Raw genomic sequence first — 24,564 nt, 5'->3', positions numbered from 1 at the left:
AAGGTTTTTATTATTTTTTTATTTTGCTAGGATTATTTTGGTCTTACTGTAGTACTGTAGGCCACTCCTGACCGGTCACATTGTACAGTGCCTGAGGTGGCACAATGGTCTAAGTCACTGCATAACAGATGCTCGTTCAATATCTATGCTGGCCTCAACTGGGAGACCCGTGACATGATTGTAGGCTTTGGTTTTTCTCCCTCTAAAAACAGAAATAAATAATTCTACAAAACAAACTGGCTTTATTAACAAATTAGTAACAATGTCTCACCCAAATTTCAAGAATGGACTTTTTCTTGCTCATTTGACATTATTTGAAAACAAAATCATCTCCAAAATATTTAAGGGGTATTGCACTAATAATGGCGCTGAGTAGGGAAACGTTCCCACTGTTCTGTTCTTAGTGCCAGTCTGCACGTTCAAACTAAAACATTGTAACTAATAGTGGCATCTTTATGCTTTCCTTAATAAAATAATGATAAAAATACTCTAGAAAAATTACTGTTTTTTTTAGTTATGGATCCATAATGAATAACTATGTGAATTCCAGAAATATTGGAACAAATTTGCCTAATGAAGGTAAACAAAATGTTTCGCAAATGCTGATGCTCCAGATACTCAACTAGTCTAAAGAAGGCCAGTTTTATTGCTTCTTTAATCAGGACAACAGTTTTCAGCTAGGCTAACATAATTGCAAAAGGGGTTTCTAATGATCAATTACCCTTTTAAAATTATAAACTAAGAGGAAGGTAGAAATTGATAAAGCTAACGCAACCTGCCATTGGAACACAGGAGTGATGGTTGCTGATAATGGGCCTCTGTACGCCTATGTCGATATTCCATAAAAAATCTGCCGTTTCCAGCTATAACAGTCATTTACAACATGAACAATGTCTACACTGTATTTCTGGATCAATTTGATGTTATTTTAATGTACAAAAACAAGGACATTTCTAAGTGACCCCAAACTTTTGAATGGTAGTGTATATTTTTACAAAACAATAAATGGGGGATTGAAAATTATGCAAACAAATACATTGATGGAAGCTACAAACCATCTGCAATATTAAAGCTGATCTACCCCCTAAAATAAAATAACAATGCCTGCCGTAATGCGTTCGGCCTTGTACTTCCGTGGCTTCAATGAGAGCAGACAGTTGTTCTCCCATGGGGAAAACAACCTGTGGTTACCTTGGTTACTCCATCAGCTCATAGCAAAAAAACTTGACCTTTTTCAAACACAACTTTCTTGTTGTCTGCTTTGTTTTAGTCAAATTAATTTAAGAAAAGTACAATGTCTAAAGATGACTTTTCAACATTGCTAGCTCCCCAGCGCTCCCGCTACTTACAAAATCTTAATATTGTAGGGCTACCCTGTCCCTGATGAACCATTTTAATGACGGCGCTAGCCACGTGAATGAGTGCTAGGTAGCTACCGACCACAACATTAGCAATCCAGCGAAGGCCAACAACACAAGCAAACGTTCTATACAGCTTCAAGTAGTGAATGTTTTATTTGTGATTATATGTTTTCCACACACATAGCTATGTGTACTTCCCCCACTCTCCCTCAATGAATAGCCTGAAGCCACAGGGCTCTCCTTGCAGGAGAAGAAATAGGTTATTTTATAATGGGGGTCAATAGGGAAGACAGATTTCTTTCCGCCAAGGTGTGGGTGGTTTAGGTAAATTCCTTCTTATTACGTGAATATCGACAGGGGAGTATAAGCACAAACACTATGACATAAGCACTGTGTAAAAACACAGGCACCATGATATAAGCATTTATGCAGAGCCTTCAGACAGAATTCACACCCCTTGACTTTTTCCACATTTTGTTGTTACAGCCTGGATATAAAATTGATTCAATTGAAATGTTGTGTTACTGATCTACACACAATACCCCATAATATGACAGTGGAATTTTATTTTTAGAAATGTTTACAAATTAATTGTCAAGTTCTGACCTTTATTTCCTTTGTTTTGTATTTATTTAGTATGGTCAGGGCGTGAGTTGGGTGGGCAGTCTATGTTTGTTTTTCTAGGTTTTGGGTATTTCTATGTTTCGGCCTAGTATGGTTCTCAATCAGAGGCAGGTGTCATTAGTTGTCTCTGATTGAGAATCATACTTAGGTAGCCTGGGTTTCACTGTCTGTTTGTTGGGTGATTGTTCCTGTCTCTGTGTTTGCACCAGATAGGACTGTTTAGGTTTTCGCACATTTATTGTTTTGTTAGTTATTTCATGTCTAGTTCCTTTATGAAAGAACATGAATAACCACCACGCTGCATTTTGGTCCGCGTCTCCTTCACCACAGGAAAACCCTTACATTAATAAAAAATGACAAGCTCAAATGTCTTTGGTCAAAAAGTATTCAACTTATTTTATTATAAGCCTAAATACGTACAGGAGTAAAAATGTTGCTTAAACAAGTCACATAATAAGTTGCATGGATTCACTCTGTGTGCAATATTAGTGGTTTATTTTTGAATGACTACTCCAGCTCCGTAGCCCACACATACTGATAATTGTAAGGTCCTTCAGTCGAGTAGTGAATTTCAAGCACAAATTCAACCACAAAGACCAGGGAGGTTTTCCAATGCATCGCAAAGGGCACCTATTGATAGATAAAAACAAGCAAATATTGAATATCCCTTTGAGCATGGTGAAGTTATCAATTATGTTTTTGATGGTGTATCAGTACACCCAGTCACTACAAAAAATACAGGCATACTTCCTAACTCAGTTGCCGGAGAGGAAGGAAGCCACTCAGGGATTTCACCATGAGGCCAATGGTGATTTTAAAACAGATAAAGAGTTTAATGGCTCTGATAGGAAACAACTGAGGATGGATCAACAACATTGTACTCCACAATACTAACCTAAGAGTGAAATAAGGAAGCTTGTATCGGCCATCAGTTGAACCGTGTTTCCTCCGACACATTGGTGCAGCTGGCTTCCAGGTTAAGCGGGTGGGTGTTAAGAATTACGGTTTGGCGGGTCATGTTTCGGAGGACGCATTACTCAACCTTTGCTTCTCCCAAACCCGTTGGGGAGTTGGATCGCAATTGGATATCACGAAATTGGGGAGAAAAAGGAGGTACAAAAAATATGTATTAGAGCTAAGGACAGGCAAAATCCTAGAGGAAAACCTGGTTCAGTTTACTGTCCAACAGACACTTGGAGATAAATGCACCTTTCTGCAAGACAATAACCTCAAACACAAGTCCAAATATACACTGGGGTTTCTTACCAAGACGATATTGAATGTTCCTGAGTGGCCTAATTCAAGTTTTGACTTAAATGAGCTTGAAAATCTATGGAAATATGTGAACATAGCTGTCTAGCATTGATCAACAACCAACTTGACAGAGCTTGAAGAATTGTTAAAAGAATAAGGTCCAAATATTGTACAATCCAAGTGTGCAAAGCTCTTAGAGACTTACCCCAAATGACTCACAGCTGTAATCACTGCCAACGGTGATTCTAACATGTATTGACCCAGGGGGTTGAATACTTTTCTAATCAAGACATATTAGGGTTTTATATTCCATAAATGCTTAAAAAATATTAGATTTTTTTCTTCCACTCTCACATTACAGATTACTGTGTGTTGATCGTTGACAAAAAATACAATTAAATCCATTTTAATCTCACTTTGTAACCCAACATGATTTGGGAAAATTCTAGGGGTGTGAATACTTTCTGACGGCACTATATAAGGTCAACACTGTGTATAAGCACAGGCATCATGATTTTGTACTTGTTTATGTATCATGATTGTGACTTTAAAGCAATGATTGGCAATGGACTAGCCTTGTGGCCAAATGCTAACATACTGTAGCAAATTTAGCTAACTGTAAAATACTGGAAATCCAGCCATTTCATTGTTATTCAAGGTCCTTATAGTTCTGTTCCAAGCCCCCATTTACACAGTTAGCCATGTAAATCATGTTGGATAAAGAAATATTAGCAATGTAAAGAGTAGAAACTCAAAGGTCAACGCTGCACTTAAGGGATTTTTGGTCTGATTCTGAAAAGTGATTTGCCATACGCACACCTTTCCTTACAGTCATCTGTGTGAAAATACGCACTTCACTACAAATCTGTGTTTAGGCTTAGCACAAAAAAGAGCCGCAGCACTCTTTTTGTTTGCATGGATAACTAACTAGTAAGTCAATTGACTATTTATTCATGTTTGCATGGATAACTACTCAATTGACTATTTATTTTAATATCAATCCACATCAATTACGTGAGTTATTGATTTTTTTGTCTTATTGATGACTGGCTTCCCAGAACATATGATATACTCAGAAGATGAAATGCCTCAGCAACAGTATTACACATCAAATTTAATGCACTTATTATTTTTTATGTCATTTAAATGTGGTCATTTAGCAGACACTCTTATCCGGAGCGTACATTTTTCATACTGGTCTGCCGTGGGAATCAAACCCACAACCCTGGCGTTGCAAGCACCCTGCTCTACCAACTGAGCCACACAGGTCATCAAATGCAACGTAGCTACTTACCATTTCATGGCATTCAAACATGGTGTGAAATATGCATGATATTTTCTGTCATAGTTGTGAATGGAAGAGGTTGGGTGAAAACTTGAAAAGTCCTTTCATAAGAGGTTTGTCAAAAGTGGAACAGCAGCAACGTGCAGCCTGTGGCATAATACAGTATGATCACTGACTACATTGTTTCAACAATGAGGCACTTCTCAATTATACAGTGGCAGCTATCTGAATATTTGTAAAAGCATATCCAACATAGGTCTATCTCCATCTCATGTGCGTTGTAGATAATCAGTTAATATCACACATGATCAGTGTCTTACAGGAGAAAAACAAATTAGGCCTAATAAGCTTCCTATTAATAAATATGTATTTCATTACTTGGAAACATTAATAAGCATTTGATAATGTGAGCATGTGGTAATATATAAAGCATTTATAGCGTCTTACTCATATTATAAAGTGTTGCCGAAATACATTGAATGCTTTCTTAAAAATTGCTAATACATGAATGAATGAATCGATCAATCAATTCAATTAATCAATACAAATGATTTAGCAGTTAGATGGATAGGATACTTACCACTGCACTGACATTCATCAATACGCAGCAGAGAACAATTCTGATTCTCCCCACGGACACCATGACTTCCTTTTGACCTTCAACCTGAACCAAAACTTTTAATCACCAAGACACCCCCTGCTCACAACTCCTTATCCTCTCTAGGGTGCAGCGAAGGGAAACGTCCCCCGAAACATGTAGAGTGGTGGTCCTCGAGGCTGTGTCCCATTGCCGCTCCTATTACCTTGGTGCCTGCACACGTCTCACTGACAGCGATGATGATGTCGTAACTTTGTTTCACAAAGAGGCTAAACGCTTAGGCAGGAGGTGATCCTTCTATACTTCTCATGAATGGCACCACATGAACCATGGCATTGTTGGATGGGAAGTTATTCAATCAAAACGTCCAGCTTCTCCCGCACAGCTGAGAGTGAAAATAGAATCAGTTGTGGAAGTTAAGTAAAGGATTCTCTTTAACCACTGGTAGTCTTCCAATGCGAACTCTCTTCTCTTTTTGCAATATTCTGCATGTAGTGCTTCTCTTGTGAACAATGACCATTGGTAAGGTCAGGTCCCAGTGACTAGGTATGGAATTCCTCATGTATCTCAGGGATGAGTACCTTTGCCATGTTCCTTTGTGTGAGCATGATATTAGTTAGTAAGGGGAGGAGGGAAGAGTAGGAGAGCTGCTCATCTACTGCAGCTCCTTCCATTGTTGACTGTGGGAATGGGCTGTCCTCTTGGCGTTCCACCTCAGTTAACTCTTTGCTTGCCTGGTGCAGCCAACAATCCCCATCATGTATCTCTCTCTGTGTTTCTCTCTCCCTCCACACCTCCTTTTCTGCTGTGTAGACTACTCTCCCTAGCTGCCTCTCCGGGTGACTCAGTATCTCAGGTTTGTTCTCTATTCCCTCAGTATCTATTTTTCTCCTTCTCTAAATATGCTCTGTTCAAAAGGCCATAGTTATCTCTTAGAATGTATATCATCAGAACAGCCATAGTCCATCAAAGACGGAGGCCACACACGAAAAACATACACCATGGAGCAAATGCATCCCATTACATTTTCACATGCTTAAAACAACAATGTCATTCAATGGGAACAATGTATTACTCTAAAAAAAGATTTGAAGTCATACAAATAATTAGCTTTTAAAGTTCTCTACAACAAAAACATTAACAATGAAGATGGTTCTTGTTTTTTATATCACTCAAAATCTATGTATTTAATGGAAATTAAATCTTAGAAACTGGCGTTAACATGATTATAACAAAACAATGTGCATTACTTTACCTCCAATTTTATCACAAAGACATTTTGAGAGGCTGTAAGAAATGTTGGCTTGTTTTTTTTACGACCAAAAGACACACTTTAAATAATGTCTATACACATGCTGACGATAACATTTACTGTTGGAAATATTGTCTGTCGCCCTCTTGTGGCAACAGTAAAGCTTTAGGTGGCGGACTTTTATTTTGAAAGGTCCGCTTCTTTCGTCACTAGACAACCCGGAAGCGTCAATTTGACCTCAAAGGACACCAACACTTACTCTTTATAAAGTGTACGTTTACGGAAAATGTGATACATTCAATAATTCATACGTTTTCCATTAGGAACAGGCATTATAGCTAGTAAGATAGCAGACATACGGTCTTCTTAGCAGCAAGTAGTAACGTCCGCTAGCTAAGCTTATCAAATGTAGGTACTTTTTATGTGGTCTTCTTAACAGCAAGTAGTAACATTAGCTAGCTAGCTAAGCTTAACAAATGTAGTTTTTTTGTGTTACATAAAAGCGAGGCAACTGTCATAAGCTATTTTTTTTCATTTGAACATACGTCCACGTGTTTCTTCTGGTTCTCGCATGTATACCAAACATATACTACTGTTTGTAAATGCAATGCCCTTACATTTTAATTTTCTGACTCAGGGCAATGGGATGGGCAGTGGTGTTGAGGGGTTTCTTGCCTCTGTGTTTACGTCGACATGCCCACTTGACCGCCAACAATTATATGGGCGCAAGGATTCGTCCAGTCCGCACAAACCTGACGGTGTCATGTCGCTACCCTCTTTGGACAACCCATCCTGTGAGAACACTACATCTGTGCTCTAACTTGTGTGCTGGTCATAATAAGTGGTCTAAGGTGAAAAATATAAAAGGACCCAAAGATGCAGCCCGGAGTCGAATGTTCATGAAGTTTGGGATGATGATAAGAATTGCAGTCAAAGGTAAGCTTGACTGACAACTTGTTTGCTCCAATTCAATGCACTATATGTGAGCATTATGTGGAATACTTTGACTTGGTGCTGCATCAACCAGATTTGCTTGTTAATTCTGTTTTCTACAGAAGGAGGATCTAGTAATCCAGAATTCAATCTAGCATTGGCAAATGTAGTGGAGCAATGCCGAGGCAAGAACATGCCCAAATTGTCCATAGAAGCTGCCATCAAGGGAGCGGTAAGTTGACGGAATGATTAAAGTGAAATGTTTTTGTAACACTTGTAACACTCGGATATAATGCATTATGATACAATTACACTGAACAAAAATATAAATGCAACAATTTCAAAGATTTTACTGCGTTTAATGTAAGGAAATCAGTCAATTTAAATAAATTCATTAGGGCCTTATCTATGGATTTCACATGAATGGGAATAAAGATGTGTATCTTTTGGTCACAGATACCTTAAAAAAGTAGGGGCATGGATAGAAAACCAGTCAGTATCTGGTGTGACCACCATTTGCCTCAAGCAGCCCGATTATCTCCTTCACATCGAGTTGATCAGGCTGTTGATTGTGGCCAGTGGATTGTTGTCCCACTCCTCTTCAATGGCTGTGCGAAGTTGCTGGATATTGGCGGGAACTACCCCACCTCCACCATGGGGGACTCTATTCACATCAGCAAACCGCTCAACCACACGACAACATACACGCTGACGTCGTTGAAACCGGGATTCATCCATGAAGAGCACACTTCTCCAACGTGCCAGTGGCCATCAAAGGTGAGCATTTGCCCACTGAAGATGGTTAAGACGCTGAACTGCAGTCAGGTCAAGACCCTGGTGTGTCTAAAGATTTCTTACAGTTTGTGCAGAAATTCTTAAGTTGTGCAAATCCACAGTTTCATTAGCTGTCCGGGTGGCTGGTCTCAGACGATCCCACAGGTGATGAAGCTGGATGTGGAGGTCCTGGGCTGGCATGGTTATACGTGGTCTGCGGTTGAGGCCTGTTGGACGTACTGCCAAATTCTCTAAATAGACGGAGGTGGCTTATGGTAGAGAAATAAACATTCAATTTTCTTGCAACAGCTCTTGTGAACATTCCTGCAGTCAGCATGCCAATTGCATGCTCCCTCAACTTGAGACATCTGTGGCGTTGTGTGACAAAACTGCACATTTTAGAGTAGCCTTTTATTGTCCCCAGCACAATGTCCACCTGTGTAACGATCACTTGTTGATATGCCACACCTGTCAGGTGGATGAATTATCTTTGCAAAGGAGAAATGCTCACTAACAGGGATGTAAACAAATTTGAGACAAATAATCTTTTGTGCATATGGAACATTTCTGTGATCTTTTATTTCAGCTCATGAAACATTTGTGTTTCGAATCATACTCAATTCCACACCTCTGCTTTTGTCCTCTTCTCAGGAAAAGTCCAAGGCAGGAACCCAGCACACGTATGAAGCCAGGGGGCCTGGTGGCTGCATGCTGCTCATCGATATGCTAACTGACAACAACACCCGAAGTCACCAGGACCTCAAACATCTGCTCAGCAAACACGGGTCAGACCAGGGACTGGGGGTGTTGTTAAATGTTTTAAGTGTTTCTTATGTTCAGTTTAGATAATGCCATTACTCGCAACATAATGAAAACTATGTCAGAGAGCCAGAGTCTGTTTACTGATCCATAGTTTATTTTTCTGTGTTTGTCCACAGGGCAGCGCTGTGTGACGGGGTGCGTCATAACTTCAGCAGGAAGGGGGTGGTGGTGGCACAGGGGCAGGGTGTGTCGTCTGAACGAGCTCTGGAACTGGCCATCGAGGCGGGAGCCGAGGACGTCCAAGAAACAGAGGATGAGGATGATAAGTCCCTCCTACAGGTGAGACGTGGTTAGGGTCAATACATGCAGGAGAGCACTGATTTGGCCCTCGAGGGCTGCAGACCTGCTGGACTATGGAAAATCCAGGGCTGTGTTCATTAGCCACCAAACATGGGGGGAAATTGATTGAAATAGGGGCTACCTGGATGATTATTCCATTGCAAACCATTTTAGAACACCCTAATGAACACAACCCAGGGGTTTTCACATCAATGTATAACATAAGTTGAACAAGGAAACATTGTGCCAGGGACAAATTAAAACCTGACCTCGGGTCTGAGTTGTACACCCTTGAACTAGTGTCCTATCCAGCATCAATACATTACTTTCTCTCTCTCTCTCTCTGTCAGTTTGTGTGTGACATGACAGAGCTGAAGAAGGTGCGGACCTCGCTGGAAGAACTGGGTGTGCGCACTGTGTCCGCTGGCCTGGAGTTTGTGTCCCACACACCCACGCAGCTTCCACAAGCCCAGCTGGAGGCAGCCTTATCTCTGATAGAAGCCCTGAGCGACTGCCTAGACGTGGTGCGGGTCTGGGACAACATCAAGGCCCATGACTGACAGTCATATTACATATTATGGACATTTCACGTTAGGATATATTGCACGTTTGGAAATTTGAATTGAGCAGACAAATCTTAACACCAGATCTGCTCATCTTATGCACTGTACAAAAGTCATGGTTGCAGTTATTTTAAGAAGACATTGTGTTTGTCAGTGCTAAGAAAAATGCATTTATCTGGAAGCTCGGGAGCAAGAGAAGTTGGACAGGATTCAGACTTGAGATCTGTGTGCTTAACTTAAATTCTCACCCAAGTCTCCCAATTCCGAGTTGCAGGTGCTTATTTCAACTCTGAATCGTCCCGATTGTGACTAGCCAGACTGAATCTGTGAGGAAAAAGGAGTTTGTGTCAGGAAACCACGTAACACACTGTGTACCTTCTTAAAGGATATCTTGGCTATGAATGTAAAAACAACTATCATGTCCAAATAAAACTATTTAATTCCTGTGTTAACTGCTCAGAACTCTGGAAGGACTTGGCTACAATGTCACTGCATGAATGTGAAGTTAACACACTTTATCTGATACTGTTTGTTTCAGCACTGTTGATATGGTAAATCAAATCAAATCAAATTTATTTATATAGCCCTTCGTACATCAGCTGATATCTCAAAGTGCTGTACAGAAACCCAGCCCAAAACCCCAAACAGCAAACAATGCAGGTGTAAAAGCACGGTGGCTAGGAAAAACTCCCTAGAAAGGCCAAAACCTAGGAAGAAACCGGGCTGTGTGGGGTGGCCAGTCCTCTTCTGGCTGTGCCGGGTAGAGATTATAACAGAACATGACCAAGATGTTCAAATGTTCATAAATGACCAGCATGGTCGAATAATAATAAGGCAGAACAGTTTAAACTGGAGCAGCAGCACAGTCAGGTGGACTGGGGACAGCAAGGAGCCATCATGTCAGGTAGTCCTGGGGCACGGTCCTAGGGCTCAGGTCCTCCGAGAGAGAGAAAGAAAGAGAGAATTAGAGAGAGCATATGTGGGGTGGCCAGTCCTCTTCTGGCTGTGCCGGGTGGAGATTATAACAGAACGTAAATCATAAGTCATCACTTAATCATTTCAGCCTTTCTTGGAACAAATGACGGGGAAAACTATTTCTGAACAAAATGCATTTGATAGGTGTTAAAGATCAACAAATGTCCGTTTGGTTTTGTTTTCCATGATAAACATTACATCAGGAAGGAAAAGGCGCAACTCTCGCTCGCAATTAAAAATGTGGTACTTTATTTTTCTAAATATTACAAATTGTGACATCTTGGCAGTCAATGGCCTTCATCAGACTCATGATAAATGTTGCAAGTATTTGTGCTCATACAATATAGAACATAAAACCCATCTATAATGTTCAATCAAAGTGTGCGGAATTTATTTTTCATATTTCTATTAACATTTAATAATCATATCTGATCTGGCAAAAAAGGCTTATTTTAACCTTTACTTTATTTTGTGACAGGAAACACTGTGACCTTTACAAAGGCTGCTCCCAGATATGTGTGTGCTTTTCCCCCACTCCATTGATGTCCTTGTCAAGCCAGACATGACAAGGAATTGTCATGATAGCACAAACAGACTGGAACTGTGGATAAGTCCTCCATCCATCTCAGTGGCTTATCTTGTACACCACATCTCCAACCTGCAGGATCCCAGTCTTGCTGACGGTGTACATCTGTCCAAACAGTGGCGATGTCTTATAGATGTGCTTCTCGGCTTCATCACACAGCCTGTAGTTTTTTAGTGTCTCCAGTGGCTGTTTCCTACTGATGACCCCTGTTTCAGGGTCGACCGTGGTGAAGATGCACCTTCCGCACGCCATCACACGGTGCATCCGCACATCACCAATCTGGATGTCTTCCCAAGAATCCTCATCAAAGGCTTCGCAACTGCTCACAATGACATTTGGTCGAAAGCGTGCAACTGTGACGTCATTCTCCAGCCTGCTGTTTAGATCCTTCACAGAGGCTTCAGACAGCAACATTATCGGGCCACAATCGGGGTACGCAATCTTTTCCCTCTGAGGATAGAGAGACTCTATCTCTGCTGGCCTCCTGGGCTTCATGTGGGGCTCAAAGTGCACCAAGCGAAAGGTTTTTCCAGCAGCCAGGTAGCTGGTGAGCCAGTTAGACACTTCGTCGCCACAGTCCCTGCCTTGGATGTCGCTGCTAAACACCCTGCAGTTGATGATGGGATTGTCAGGCTGCAGAACAGGGAACCTCAGCTGCTCCATGTCAGGTCCATTCAGACACATCTGTCCCCCCTTACTGGTCAACGACACCAGCACCAGGCGAGGCTCTTGCCTTCCCGTCACCATGTGGCCATCCTCAGTGATCACCAGCCAGTGCCTGCATTAAAACAAAGGGGGGCAGCCATTATCACCTCGCTTCAGTCACCTCAGTCAATAGGGGACTTTCTTTTCTATGCACACTCTGATTCACACACATACACGGACAGTCCAGCACACTACATACGCTCACACATCAAATACACAGCTACTCTGTTTATTATATTTCCTGATTGCCTAGTCAACTTTTCCCCCTACCCACATGTAAATACTGTATTAGCTCAATTACCTCGTACCCCTGCACATTGACTCAGTACTAGTACTCCTTGTATATAGTCTTATTGTGTTACTATTTCCTTTTTTATTTAGCAAATATTTGTCTTTTTAATTCTGCATTGTTGGGAATGGGCTCGTAAGTATTTCCTGTTGTATTTGGCGCATGTGACCAATAACATTCTATTTGATTTAACATTCTACAAAACACATGTTATGCAAGAATTCGCTGCTATGCACGAGCTCAGTATGGTATTAAAACTCTAGTTTCATGTCAAGACAACAGCAGTTACCTAACTCCCCCACCACTGTAAAAAAATATTTTGGAAGCTAAAGAAATGCATTTATTAATGTCTACATTTGTTTTTGCCTCATGTATTATATTACAGACACCTTAATGCATAATTATATTATGGGAGCTAAACATAAAAATATATTTTTTTTAATATAAAAACGATTTATTTAAAGTATAATTTTTTTTCAAGTATTAATGTTACTGTCCCCACTACAACAACAACAAATACTTAAATACATACAATTTCTCCTTGAAACATTTAAATGAAATACTATGGAACTACATGTTGTGGGTTCAATTACTCTCACACGGAGCCCATGTAGGCAGGTTTTGCAATGGGTTAAAGTTGATTCCACTCGTTTTGGAACCGGGCTGCCTCCCGGACGTGAGCCAGGTGCCCCGTTCAAAACCCATGGCAAAGTCAGCTAAAAACAATGTGAAGTAGGAGCACGTAGAGTAATGAGTATATTTATGTGTTTTCACATGGAAAAGTGATTGCTTTTAAGCTTTATCAACCTTCTCAATGAAAACGAGTAAGAAAATTCTAACATTTATTTTATGGAAAAGAGATTGGATTCTGGATGATGCACTATGCAGCCTTGTTGACAAAATGGCACAGATTACTGTTTGATTTGAGAAGGGCGCTCCTCCCTCCCCTCTTTTGTCTGATGACGTAACAGGCCTTTTATAAAATGTAATTTAACTAGGCAAGTCAGTTAAGAAAGAAATCTTATTTACAATGACGGCCTAGCCCGGACGACACTGGGCCAATTGTGTGCTGCCCAATGGGACTCCCAATCACGGCCGGATATGATACAGCCTGGATTTGAACCAGGGACTGTAGTGACACTTCTTGCACTGAGATGCAGTGCATTACACCACTGTGCCACCCGGTGCTCTGCGTGTGGCACAGCATAATCGAATCTGCCCATTCTTTCCTACGGAGGACTGCTTTTCTGAGGAATGCCACTATGGCCGACCGTGGCTCACATCTGCCATGGAGGGTTTATATTCATTTATATTCATCATTGGCTCTCCATAATGCCAGCCAGCCAAACAAAGAGCGTTCTCCCCCCCTCCCTCCCTCCCCTCTGCTCCCAGAGGTCCGCATGGCCCTAAAATCAGCGTCTAGACTGCATTTGCCTTTTAAAATCAGGATTGGAACGATTTTAGTAGCCTATTTTACAGAACAGAACATTCTGCCTCATTGACCTCCATTTGAAAAGTGCAAGGTGCCAATATATTTGACCGGATCTGTACATTGTTAAGTGGTACCTCATCAGAATCACCACCACAACATTTCCATGGCATGTTCTGATCTTTTACTTAAATATTCTATTTGTTATTGTTAGGGTTAGGCAACATGCAATTACTTCGAGCAATACATGTGAGAAAGGATGATGACAACATAAAATACAGTTGCTGTTGACATGGCTTATGTAACGTTTGGGACCAGTACAAGGAGTGCATTAGCGACTTGTAAAAAACATATTGCAATAATATATGAGGAAACAGTCCGAATAAAATGTTACTAACCTATCTCGAAGTTCACCGTACTTCAACCCGATCGGTTGACATTCTGCAAGGGCCACGGACACAGCTCTACCCGACTTCAGTGGGTGAATGAGTAGCTGTGACACAACTCCCACACGGTTAAGTTTATCAGGCCTTAGTAGAAACTTATATCCAAGACCAAGTGCGACAACAGTAATACCACCACCTACAGCCCAGAGCTGGGCTTTCTTATATATAAATGTAAACGCATTTCTCAACACATCTACTAAGTTCATCTTTACTCTTAGAAGGCGCAACAAATATACATTGAACTTGACAAAAACAACACCTCAGTAAAGGGGGCTGGTCTGTGATGGCGTCGGAGAACCGCAAGTTTGGGCATATTGCCGCGTTCAAAACAACTCGGGAACTGGGAAATCGGAAACCTCAGACTTTTGACTTCCGTGCTTTCAAAACAACTGCGAACTCGGAAAAAAACGAGCTCCAACTGGGAAAAATCGATGTGAAAAGTCATCCAACAAGGAATTCCAACTCGAGAACCTGGTTATTTTGAACTCAGCATTAATGCTGTGTTCATGCGCTAGTTGGAACTAGGAAACTCTGAAATGTCCGACTTGATTACTGGCTGGAGTTAGTTGAAGTCGGGAAGTTCAAAAAAACTTAGGTTGGAGTCATTAAAAACGCGTTTTTCAACCACTCCACAAACTTCTAGTTTTGGCAAGTCGGTTAGGACATCTACTTTGTGCATTACACAACAATTGTTTAGAAACAGATGATTTTACTTATCATTCACTGTATCACAATTCCAGTGAGCCAGAAGTTTACATACACTAAATTGACTGTGCCTTTAAACAGCTTGGAAAATTTCAGAAAATTATGTCATGGCTTTAGAAGCTTCTGATAGGCTAATTGACATAATTTGAGTCAATTGGAGGTGTACCTGTGGATGTATTTCAAGGCCTTCCTTCAAACTCAGTGCCTCTTTGCTTGACATCATGGGAAAATCTTAAAGAAATCAGCCAAGACCCCAGAAAAAAAATTGTAGACCTCCACAAGTCTGGTTCGTCCTTAGGAGCAATATCCAAACGGCTGAAGGTACCACGCAGCTGTCATACCGCTCAGGAAGGAGAAGTGTTCTGTCTCCTAGAGAAGAATGTACTCTGGTGCAAAAAGTGCAAATCAATCCCAGAACAACAGCAAAGACCTTGAGAAGATGCTGAAGGAAACAGGTACAAAAATATCTATATTCACAGTAAAAACGAGTCCTATATCGACATAACCTGAAAGGCCGCTAAGCAAGGAAGAAGCCACTGCTCCAAAACAGCCATTAAAAAAAAGCCAGACTAGGGTTTGCAACTGCACATGGGGACAAAGATTGTTCTTTTTGGAGAAATGTCCTCTGGTCTGATGAAACAAAAATAGAACTGTTTGGCCATAATGACCATCATTATGTTTGGAGGAAAAATGGGGAGGCTTGCAAGCTGATGAACACCATCCCAACCGTGAAGCACGGTGTGCAGCATCATGTTGTGGGGGTGCTTTGCTGCAGGAGGGACTGGTGCACTTCACAAAATGGATGGCATCATGAGGAAGGAAAATTATGTGGATATATTGAAGCAACATCTGAAGACATCAGTCAGGAAGTTAAAGCTTGGTCACAAATGGGTCTTCCAAATGGACAATGGCCCCAAGCATACTTCCAAAGTTGTGGCAGAATGGATTAAGGACACCAAAGTCAAGGTATTGGAGTGGCCATCACAAGCCCTGACCTCAATCCTACAGAAAATGTGTGGGCAGAAATGAAAAAGTGTGTTCGAGCAAGGAGGCATACAAACCTGACTCAATTACACCAGCTCTGTCAGAAGGAATGGGCCAAAATTCACCCAACTTATTGTGGGAAGCTTGTGGAAGGCTACCTAAACCGTTTGACCCAAGTTAAATAATTTAAAGGCAATGCTACCAATTACTAATTGAGTGTTTGTAAACTTCTGACCCACTGGGAATGCGATGAAATAAATAAAAGCTGAAATAAATCATTCTCTCTACTATTATTCTGACATGTCACATTCTTAAAATAAAGTGGTGATCCTTACTGACATTTTTGGTTGTTTTTAAAAAATATCCTAACTGACCTAAGACAGGGGAGTTTTACTAGGATTAAATGTCAGGAATTGTGAAAAACTGAGTTTAAATGTATTTGGCTAAGGTGTATGTAAACTTCCGACTTCAACTGTATATAGGTGCCGCGTTTAACCATTTAGAAAGTCAGACATGTCAGAGTTCCCTAGTTCCCAACTAGTTGATTACATTAAAATGGTGGAAGCCCTCAATGGCACTGCCCATGCTAAGACGGCCTTTTGGCCTAATGTGGCTAATTTCACAGTGGTTTCAGAGTCCTGCAATAAGAACTAGGATGCTAATATTTATGTAAACTCTACATAGTTGTGTTCTGTGGGTGTCGAGTAGGCTGATACAAATGAAAAGCTGACAAACTGTAGAATAAGTCTAGGAGTGCCATACAAGACCTCTATTCCAGGCCGTGTCAGTGGAAAGCCCCAAGACTCCAGCCACACAATCCATAGACTGTTCTCTCTGCAACCGCATAACAAGCGGTACCAGTGCACCAAGTCTAGAACCAATTGGACCCTGAATTGATTCTACCCCCAAGCCATGACTGCTAAACAAGGTTGCTAAATAGCTAATCAAAAAGTTACCTGGACTATCTGCATTGACCCTTTTTTGAACGAACTCTATTGCACTGACTCTGTACACACACACACACACTGAACTCTACCCCCCTCCCACACACACACACATACTTACACTGACACCCAAACACACAGACACCCACACCAGTGGAGGCTGCTGAGAGGAGGATGGCTCATGATGATGGCTGAAACGGAACCATGTGTATGGTGTGTATATTTGTGTATATTTGATACCATTCCATTCATTCCGCTCCAGCCACTACCACGAGCTTGTCCTCCCCAATTAAGGTGCCACCAACCTCTTGTGGCCCAGACACACATAACATGGGCACACATTCATACTGACGCCACACACACATACTGTACACACACTTTTACACTCACCACATACGCTGCTGCTACAGCTCAGTCTATTATCTATCCCGTTGCCTAATCACTTTGCCCTAACCTTATATATACATAGCTACCTCAAGTACCTGTACATCGACTCGGTACTGGTGCTCCCTGTATATAGCCATGTTATTAGTACTTGTTATTCACTGTGTATTTATTTATTGTGACACTATTTTTATTTTATATTTTTGTATCTTTATCTTTAACTCTGCATTGTTGGAAAATGACAGATAAGTACCTTTATTTGTTTGCTTCACTTTCAATGAGGGACGTTAATTTTGAAAGCAAACACACACACACACACGCACACAGAGGATGACAGTGGCCGGTGACCACAGCAACGGAGTAAATAAACATTGTTATAACACCAAAAGCACGCATAATAAGTATTTACAGTCAACAAATTATTAACTGAAAAATAAATTAGAAACAATTATTTGTGTTAGATGTGACTCTAAACCAATAAAGGCCATGTTAGCTAACTGATATTATCTCATTATCTCAGAACAGGGCTAAACATTTTCTAATATTTTTTTGTTAACTGTCCCTTTAATTGCACATTTTAGTTAATTGTCCCTTTAATTACAGGCAACTCTGAGCCATAGAGATTTATAGAAATCACAACGTATCAGTCCACAATGGTGCTGTCTTTCATAATAAAGGTTAAATAAATTATATATATTTTTAAATAGGACCATATAAATGTCCTGTCAAAAACTTGTATTTGCCTTCCTCTGGTGGCCCGGCTGCATCATTACATCAATTTATATCACTTCACTTCAACGTTACGTCAAACGGGCGGTACTTCTAAAAATATTTTTATCGAGCTCTACTGCTTCATGGCAAAGCAATCGCTGAATGGCTTGAGCAGCCGGATCTAAATACATAACTTTCATAGCGCTACAATAAAGAATGCAACCTACACACTTCCTTAAACCTAAAATAAGTAAAGGGGTAATTTTGTGTGGAAGTCAAACATTTTGTTTTACGTCAGAGGTAGACACATTGCATAAGCTCAGAATGACAAATCGATCCCTTTACATAGCAGAGCTTTGTATGTGTCTCTGTGTGTGGAGTAAACGTGGTCCAGAGTTATTTTTCCTCTGGTTGCACATTTAACATGCTGATAGAAATTCGGTCAAACGGATTTAAGTTTCCCTGCATTAAAGTCCTCGGTTACTAGGAGCGTGCCTCTGGGTGAGCGTTTTCTTGTTAGCTTATGGGGGAATATAGCTCATTCAATGCCGTCTTAGTCCCAGCCTCTGACTGTGGTGGTATGTAAAATAGCTACGAAGAATACTGAATCATGAAGCTTGTTGAGAGAATGCCAAGAGTGTGTAACACTGTCGTTTTAAGATTCTCAAAAATCGACTATATTTAAATGTGTTTATTACTTTTTTGGTTACTACATGATTCCGTATGTGTTATTTCATAGTTTTGATGTCTTCACTATTATTCTACAATGTAGAAAATAGTAAAAATAAAAACCCTTGAATGAGTAGGTGTCCAAACTTTTGACTGGTAGGGTTATTGAAGGTTTATTCATTCACACTTTTGTAATCACACTTTTGTAATCATGTAATCATATACTTTAAATAAAGTAAAAAATACTTTTGTGTACTAGATCACATGGGTTGAAACATGTTTTTTTTTTTTACTTTTCTCAGACAAACAATTCCAGGCGCTACTACAGCAATAAATTATTGCCCTCTTGCTAAATTGACCAAAACCATATCGAAGCAGTGCAAAATGTCAACTGGTTAAACCAGCTCAATTGGTTAAACCAGATTGGTTCAAACGCTAAATCATCGAGGCAGAGGTGGGACCAAGTCACAAGATTCAAGTATTAAGTCAAGTCCCAAGTAAATATGAAATGTCAGAATAATAGTAGAGAATTATTTATTTCACCTTTTATTTCTTTCATCACATTCCCAGTGGGTCAGAAGTTTACATACACTCAATTGGTATTTGGCAGCATTGACTTAAACAATTTAAACTTGGGTAAAACATTTCAGGTAGACTTCCACAAGCTTCCCACAATAAGTTGGATGAATTCTGGCCCATTCCTCCTGACAGAGCTGGTGTAACTGAGTCAGGTTTGTCGGCCTCCTTGCTCGCACACTTTTATTCAGTTCTGTCCACAAATTTTCTATAAGATTAAGGTCAGGGCTTGTGATGGCCACTCCGATACCTTGACTTTGTTGTCCATTAAGCCATTTTGCCACAACTTTGGAAGTATGCTTGGGGTCATTGTACATTTGGAAGACCCATTTGCGACCAAGCTTTTTCCTGACTGATGTCTTGAGATGTTGCTTCAATATATCCACATAATATTCCTCCCTCGTGATGCCATCTATTTTGTGAAGTGCACCAGTCCCTCCTGCAGCAAAGCACCCACACAACATGATGCTGCCACCCCCATGCTTCACAGTTGGGATGGTGATCTTCGGCTTGCAGCCTTACCCTTTTCCCTCCAAACATGATGATGGTCAATATGGCCAAACAGTTATATTTTGTTTCATCTGTACAGAGGACATTTCTCCAAAAAGTATGATCTTTGTCCCCATGTGCAGATGCAAACTGCAGTCTGGCTTTTTTTATGGCTGTTTTGGAGCAGTGACATCTTCCTTGCTGAGCGGCCTTTCAGGTGATGTCGATATAGGACTCGTTTTCCTATGGATATAGATACTTTTGTACCTGTTTCCTCCAGCATCTTCACAGGGTTCTTTGCTGTTGTTCTGGGATTGATTTGCACTTCTTGCACCAAAGTACATTCATCTCTAGGACACAGAATGCGTCTCCTTCCTGAGCGGTATGACAGCTGCGTGGTCCCATGGTGTTTATACTTGCGTACTATTGTTTGTACAGATGAATGTGGCACCTTCAGCCATTTGGAGGTCTTGGATGATTTCTTTAGATTTTCCCATGATGTCAAGCAAAGAGGCACTGGGTTTGAAGGTAGGACTTGAAATACATCCACAGGTACACCTCCAATTGACTCAAATGATGTCAATTAGCCTATCAGAAGCTTCTAAAGCCATGACATCATTTTCTGGAATTTTCCAAGCTGTTTAAAGTCACAGTCAACTTAGTGTATGTAAACTTCTGAATTGTGATACAGTGAATGATAAGTGAAATAATCTGTCTGCAAACAATTGTTGGAAAAATTACTTGTCTCCTAACCGACTGGCCAAAACTATAGTTTGTTAACAAGACATTTGTGGAGTGGTTGAAAAACAGGTTTTTAATGACTCCAACCTACGTGTATGTAAACTTTTGACTTCAACTGTAAGTCTCCAACTTCAGTGACTTTTGCAATCCGTTCAACTCATTGGCAGCAAAAAACTGGAAGGAAAGGCGGCCAAATGAGGTGTTGGCTTTGGGGATGACCAGTGAAATATACCTTCTGGAGCACGTGCTATGGGTAGGTGTTGCTATGGTGATCAGAGACTTATAGATGACCTGGAGCCAGTGGGTTTTTTGAGGAATATGTAGCGAGGACCAGCCAACGAGAGCAGACAGGTCGCAATGGTGGGTAGTATATGGGGCTTTGGTGACAAAACGGATGGCACTGTGATAGACTGCATTCAATTTGCTGAATAGAGTGTTGGAGGATATTTTGTAAATGACATCGCCGAAGTCAAGGCTCAGCAGGATAGTCAGTTTTATGAGGGTATGTTTGGCAGCATGAGTGAAGGAGGCTTTGTTGCGAAATTGGAAGCCGATTCTAGATTTAATTTTGGATTGGAGATGCTTAATATGAGTCTGGAAGGAGAGTTTACAGTCTAGCCAGACACCTAGGTATTTGTAGTTTTCCAAATATTCCAAGTCAGAACCGTCCAGAGTAGTGATGCTAGGTGGGCGGGCGGGTGCGGGCAGCGATCAGTTGAAGAGCATGCATTTTGTTTTACTAGCATTTAAGAGCCGTTGGAGGCCACGTAAGGAGTGTTGTATGGCATTGAAGATCGTTTGGAGGTTTGTTATCACAGAGTCCAAAAAAGGGCCAGATGTATGCAGAATGGTGTTGTCTGCGTAGAGGTGGATCAAATAATCACCCGCAGCAAGAGCGACATCATTGAAATTTACAGAGAAAATAGTCGGCCTGAGAATTGAACTCTGTGGTACCCCCATAGACACACTGAACTCTGAGAAGCAGTTAGTGAAGCAGTTAGTGAAACAGGCTAGGCAGTCATTAGAGAAACCAAGACTGTTGAGTCTGCCAATAAGAATACAGTGATTGACAGAGTCGAAAGCCTTGGGGTCAGTTACTGCGGGGGGTGCAGAGCTGTGGAAAATGTTAAGTTCCTCGGCATACACATCACGGACAAACTGAAATAGTCCACCCACACAGACAGCGTGGTGAAGAGGGCGTAACAGCGCCTCGTGGAGGATGAGATGCTGCACATACACAAGAAAGTTTTAGTTTTGTCTGAGTTCAATAAGTAGCACGCATAATCTCAATTTCTCCTTGTGTGTGTGTGCCTTTGGTTTTTGTGGTGTGTAAATGATTTTATAGCTGCAGGGTCAAAAATAACCCTAAGACAATCGTTGTACCCTGGTGGTGTGCAGCTTTCATGGAAATATGAACAAAGGCGATGTTTCACTTTTTCTAATGTTGGGGTCACTCTAGGAAAAGTCAAATGTGTTTTACATGCTGTTTTTGAGGTTGAGTTCCCCACACATCACAACATTTTTCGGTGACTGCGTGATACTTACAGCAAAACTGAAAGGGTCCTTTGAATGTAGTGACAGGAATGTCCAATATAATAACATTGAGCCCATTTCCTGTTGTTATCCGTGATTTGGGATTGATTTTAGTTGTCGGCGGCTCTCTGCTGTAGTCATTGATCAGTTCACTGTGTTAGTGAATGAGGCATATAGGCATAGCCACGTGTTAACGCTAACCCAGTTCACTGGCCTGTGGGAGTCAGACTCCGGAGGGGATGACCCTAAGAGAGGTTGTCATCTGCGCAGTTTAAAGGAGAGCATTCTAATGTATATTATGAGCAAAAAAGGAACCAGAAAACAACTGGCAAACACTTTGACGAAATCTCTTCAAAGTATTTACTCAAATCAATTTTGGCAGACATTTTCTGAGGGAACTGGTTTTATACCGGTAAAGTTTTGGGGGGAGGAGAGGAAGACCAACCGAGGACATTTTCTCAGAGGAGATATATTTTTAAAACTGTCTCTGGCTTATATTTGTGGTGGAACAAGTTGCTGAACCAGTTGCTTGTTGGAACATTCTGTGCAGGACCATCTTAGTGGAACTAGTATCCTGAGGGGATATCCTTTCTGTCTCTCCCAGGGACATGAGGGCGGATTGGGGAGCCCAGGGTGGGGAAGTGCACGTCACCACCAGTAAGTCCGTCTGCATTTGAAATTGCAACCTATTCCCTATGTAGTACAAAAATTTTATTTGTATAATGTTTTTTATGGGCAAAAGTAGCATACGTAGGGAGTAGGGTGCCATTTCAGACATTCCCTCTGTCAGTGTTAAAATACATTCAAAATCAATTTTGTGCTTGCTCAACAGACCTGTGTTCAAATACTATTTCAAAACTCTCAATTACTTTCACATTTTGAAGTATGTATTCAGATATATTTTATTTGACAAGATAAGTAACTCAAATACACTCCCATGCATTTAACTCAGGTATTTCAAAATAGTATTTGAAATAAGTATTTGAACATACTAGTTGGTTTTGACAAATAACCATTTAAATAATCAAATCAAAGTATTTGTTTGTGGACACAGAAATTATTTTAAATACGAGATATTCAAATACACACATATTTGAACCCAGGTCTTTTGTTCACAACATAATAATAAAGTTTCCTTTTTAAAAGCCATTTTTCTAATGTTTGTTATAGTAATGTACATGAATTCTAGTCCTGAAATCAAGTCAAATATAGTCAAACATTTCCTCCCCCTACTAAAATGGAGGTCGGAATTAATTCAAAGGAGTGTTGTAGCGCTGCGCATGGCGCTACAGACAATGTGCCTTTTAAAAGGCTATTTCCCTGACATTCTACAACGTACCTTGAATGATTCCGACCGGAGGCCGTGAAAATAGGTATGTTTGTGTGTATTCTGGTATGCATCTACATCAACAAGAAAATGGTGTGATGGGGAAACACCCCCCATTACCTCATTTAGCTGCCACAAATTAGGGGAGGGGAGATATGCACCTTAATTTAGGTAATTATATGGATTTTAATAAGCATCACAACACTCCAAACTTGTGGGGATTTTTGAAAAGAGAAGGGGAGCTGAAAGGTTGAATTCTGCAACAATAGTCACTCTTTTATAGCATATTTGAAAATTCTAGTCTCTTGTGACAAACTTGGTTCTGGGTCAAGATAAGAAATCACATTTTGGTTCTTCATCAAAATATTAATAAGCAAATGCATACATAACCACATTGGGTCTCATGTCATTGTCTCTTTAACTAAACATGGGTGCCTGCTTTTCTTTGTCTCCTGTCATTGGCCCCGAATTACCTGTCTGGTGGGAACATTGAAGCTCCATCAGACCTCCAGCTTTGCCAGCTGAACTCCACGTCCGACTCGGACCTAATAAAGACTTGGGGAACAGCCAACCGGGCCCCCCCTCCCTTCAAACCTGACATGCTGTCCCCCCCGGCCTCCAGGGTGGAGCTCCTTGCTCCAGCTAAGGTGAAGGAGCGCACACAGAACGTCACAGACAAGGTCACACAGGTAGGGTGGTGTGTGTGTATACATAAGAATAGTATAAAAATGTATACAGTGTATTCACACCCCTTTTCCACATTTTGTGTTACAGCCTGAATTCAAATGTATTAAATGTAGATTTTGTGTCACTGGCCTACACACAATGCCCAATAATGTCAAAGTGGAATTATGCTCATAAAAAAAATGTCAAGCTGAAATGTCTTGATTCAGTAAGTAGTCATCCCCTTTGTTATACGGCAAGCCTAAATAAATAACATTTGCTTAACAAGTCACATAATAAGTTGCCTGGACTCTCTGTGTGCAAGTAGTGTTTAACATGATTTTTGAATGACTTCCTCCTCTCTGTACCCCACACATACAATTATCTATAAAGTCCCTCAGTTGAGCAGTGAATTTCAAACACAGATTCAACGATAACGACAAGGGAGGTTTTCCAATGCCTCGCAAAGAAGGGCACCTATTGGTAGATGGGTACAAAAAAAAGACATTGAATAGCCCTTTGAGCATTTTGAAGTTAATATTTACACTTTGGATGGTGTATCAATGCACCCAGCCACTGCAAAGATACAGATGTCCTTCCTAACTCAGCTGCCATAGAGGAAGGAAACTGCCCAGGGATTTCACCATGGTGAAATGGTGACTT

At 40.8% G+C, this 24,564-nt stretch overlaps 4 protein-coding genes across 6 annotated transcripts in view; 2 read left to right on the top strand and 2 right to left on the bottom strand.

Moving 5' to 3' along the window:
- pth3r (parathyroid hormone 3 receptor) overlaps positions 1-5,738 on the bottom strand; it is a 67,305-nt gene extending 61,567 nt beyond the window's left edge. Inside the window, exon 1 of the mRNA XM_052486586.1 lies at positions 5,105-5,738. Within this exon, the coding sequence (XP_052342546.1) occupies positions 5,105-5,167 (63 nt within the window). The 5' untranslated portion in view covers positions 5,168-5,738. The remainder of the gene's footprint in view (positions 1-5,104) is intronic.
- An 833-nt stretch (positions 5,739-6,571) lies between these two features.
- On the top strand, positions 6,572-10,193 carry LOC118364299 (translational activator of cytochrome c oxidase 1). 3 transcript variants are annotated; one of them, XM_035745735.2, is made up of 6 exons: positions 6,572-6,645; positions 7,012-7,310; positions 7,430-7,539; positions 8,733-8,866; positions 9,020-9,182; positions 9,533-10,193. In XM_035745735.2, exons 2-6 carry the CDS (start codon positions 7,016-7,018, stop codon positions 9,740-9,742), a joined length of 912 nt encoding a protein of 303 aa, XP_035601628.1. In that variant the 5' UTR covers positions 6,572-6,645; positions 7,012-7,015; the 3' UTR covers positions 9,743-10,193. The 3 variants fall into 3 exon arrangements, with proteins under 3 accessions (XP_035601628.1, XP_035601623.1, XP_035601638.1); XM_035745730.2 differs by having other exon boundaries at positions 6,601-6,782; XM_035745745.2 differs by lacking the exons at positions 6,572-6,645; positions 7,012-7,310 and adding an exon at positions 7,764-8,084 and having other exon boundaries at positions 7,428-7,539.
- A 753-nt stretch (positions 10,194-10,946) lies between these two features.
- On the bottom strand, positions 10,947-14,885 carry LOC118364294 (mitochondrial amidoxime-reducing component 1). Its single transcript, XM_035745718.2, has 2 exons — positions 14,128-14,885; positions 10,947-12,084 (listed from the first exon to the last, which is right to left on the bottom strand). The coding sequence occupies exons 1-2, from the start codon at positions 14,379-14,381 to the stop codon at positions 11,346-11,348; spliced, it is 993 nt and encodes a 330-aa protein (XP_035601611.1). The 5' UTR covers positions 14,382-14,885; the 3' UTR covers positions 10,947-11,345.
- Positions 14,886-22,519: 7,634 nt separating this feature from the next.
- Positions 22,520-24,564, top strand: part of kcnh6b (potassium voltage-gated channel, subfamily H (eag-related), member 6b) — a 32,864-nt gene continuing 30,819 nt past the window's right edge. Inside the window, exons 1-2 of the mRNA XM_035743945.2 lie at positions 22,520-22,568; positions 23,734-23,927. Of these exons, the coding sequence (XP_035599838.1) occupies positions 22,520-22,568; positions 23,734-23,927 (243 nt within the window). The remainder of the gene's footprint in view (positions 22,569-23,733; positions 23,928-24,564) is intronic.

This window comes from Oncorhynchus keta, chromosome 3 (assembly GCF_023373465.1).
Source record: "Oncorhynchus keta strain PuntledgeMale-10-30-2019 chromosome 3, Oket_V2, whole genome shotgun sequence".
In the NCBI taxonomy this organism is placed as follows: domain Eukaryota; kingdom Metazoa; phylum Chordata; class Actinopteri; order Salmoniformes; family Salmonidae; genus Oncorhynchus; species Oncorhynchus keta.
The sequence above is the reverse complement of the archived record's forward strand: the minus strand, read 5'-3'. Positions and strand labels throughout refer to the sequence as shown.